We start from the raw sequence: 1,308 nt of genomic DNA, 5'->3' as shown, positions 1-1,308 counted from the left end.
TTCAGTCTCTGTCTGTCAGACCTAAAGCCAGTAACACAGTAGACCTGCGGTTCTGATCAGGTCTGAACAGACCTGGGTTCTAAGCTTTTTCTGGTCCTTCTCTTCGTGGACTGGACCCGTGGTTCTGTGGTTCCTGGGGTTCTGAAGAGATATTTTCCTTTCTGTGGACAGTATGATTCCTGATTGTTCCTCATCGCTCCTCATTATTACTCATCATGCCTCATCGTTCCTCATCATTCCTCATCGTTCCTCATTGTTCCTCATCGTTCCTCATCGTTCCTCATCGTTCCTCATCGTTCCACATCATTCCTCATCGTTCCTCATCGTTCCTCATCATTCCTCATCGTTCCTCTGTTGTTCTCTGGATGTTTGAAGCAAAGTTCAAAGCAGCTGAAGATGAGGAAGTAGAACCGAGCCAAATAGACGTGTGATTTCAGACAGGGTGGCCCCTCCTCTCCTTGTATCGCTGAGGCGACGGGTTCCAGCTCATTACTGGGCCGCTGTCAGCATCAGGCCTCCGTCACCAGTCAGTTTTATCCTCTGCTCTCTCTTCATGTTCTGCTGGAAACCTGCAGACCTCAGGCGGCCCTCATGGAGCTGGCCTCCCTCGGTCAGCTGGATGCAGAGGAGGTTTCCACAGCTGCACTGGGAGCTCTGGGAGGAATCTGGTTTTACTGTGTTGGGATCTTCTCCAGGTGGGATCAAGCTTCAGCTGTGGGTTAATGCTGCACTCAGAGCTTTGTTCTGGTCTCTCTGGTGTGTTTGGGAGGTTGTTCTTGTTTTTCCTCTTTGTAATCATGATGATGTAGACCAGCTGAAAACAGTGAGTTCTAGTTCTAATCTCTAACCTCCTCTTGGATGTGATTCCATTTCAGGGTTTGATATCCTTAAGATCTCAGAGGATTTGCATTCCTCACATTCCTGCTCTGTGTTTTCACTGCCAGTTTCAGCTGCCTGTGTTTATATTGCAGAGACAAATGTGAAGCAATGGCTGCAGCTAAAAGCTAAAAGAAGGGCTTAACTTTTAAAATGCTGCAGCTGAAGGTTTTAATTTTTGTTGGTTTGATGCCAGAGACTCGTTGTCAGGTTGTTTTTCAGTTTATCTTAGCTCCAACTGAGATAGACACATGGTCGATTTTAGTTGGACTATGAAGCGAATCAGCAACAATTTCATGGGTCTGACAGGAAGAGAGACGCGTTACAAAGTAAAACACATCCGCTTTGAGGGAAAATACAACATAAGTCAAGTCAGCTTTTATTGTCATTTTCTACATATGTACAAGACATACAAGGGAAATGAAATTACGT

The 1,308-nt window shown here is 45.7% G+C and overlaps 1 protein-coding gene across 3 annotated transcripts in view; it reads left to right on the top strand.

The window, feature by feature from the left end:
• Nucleotides 1-458: 458 nt before the first annotated feature.
• The window catches only part of LOC107104022 (SH3 domain-binding protein 4), a 37,906-nt gene continuing 37,056 nt past the window's right edge, over nucleotides 459-1,308 (top strand). For all 3 annotated transcript variants that reach the window (XR_001482220.1, XR_001482221.1, XM_015403907.1), the window contains exon 1: nucleotides 459-695. Coding sequence is in view for 1 of the 3 variants with exons in the window: in XM_015403907.1 (XP_015259393.1) it covers nucleotides 592-695 (104 nt within the window). In the remaining 2 variants the exon portion in view is untranslated. The remainder of the gene's footprint in view (nucleotides 696-1,308) is intronic.

The sequence above is a fragment of the Cyprinodon variegatus genome, unplaced genomic scaffold (genome assembly GCF_000732505.1).
Source record: "Cyprinodon variegatus isolate N-32 unplaced genomic scaffold, C_variegatus-1.0 Scaffold1594, whole genome shotgun sequence".
NCBI lineage: Eukaryota > Metazoa > Chordata > Actinopteri > Cyprinodontiformes > Cyprinodontidae > Cyprinodon > Cyprinodon variegatus.
The sequence above is the reverse complement of the archived record's forward strand: the minus strand, read 5'-3'. Positions and strand labels throughout refer to the sequence as shown.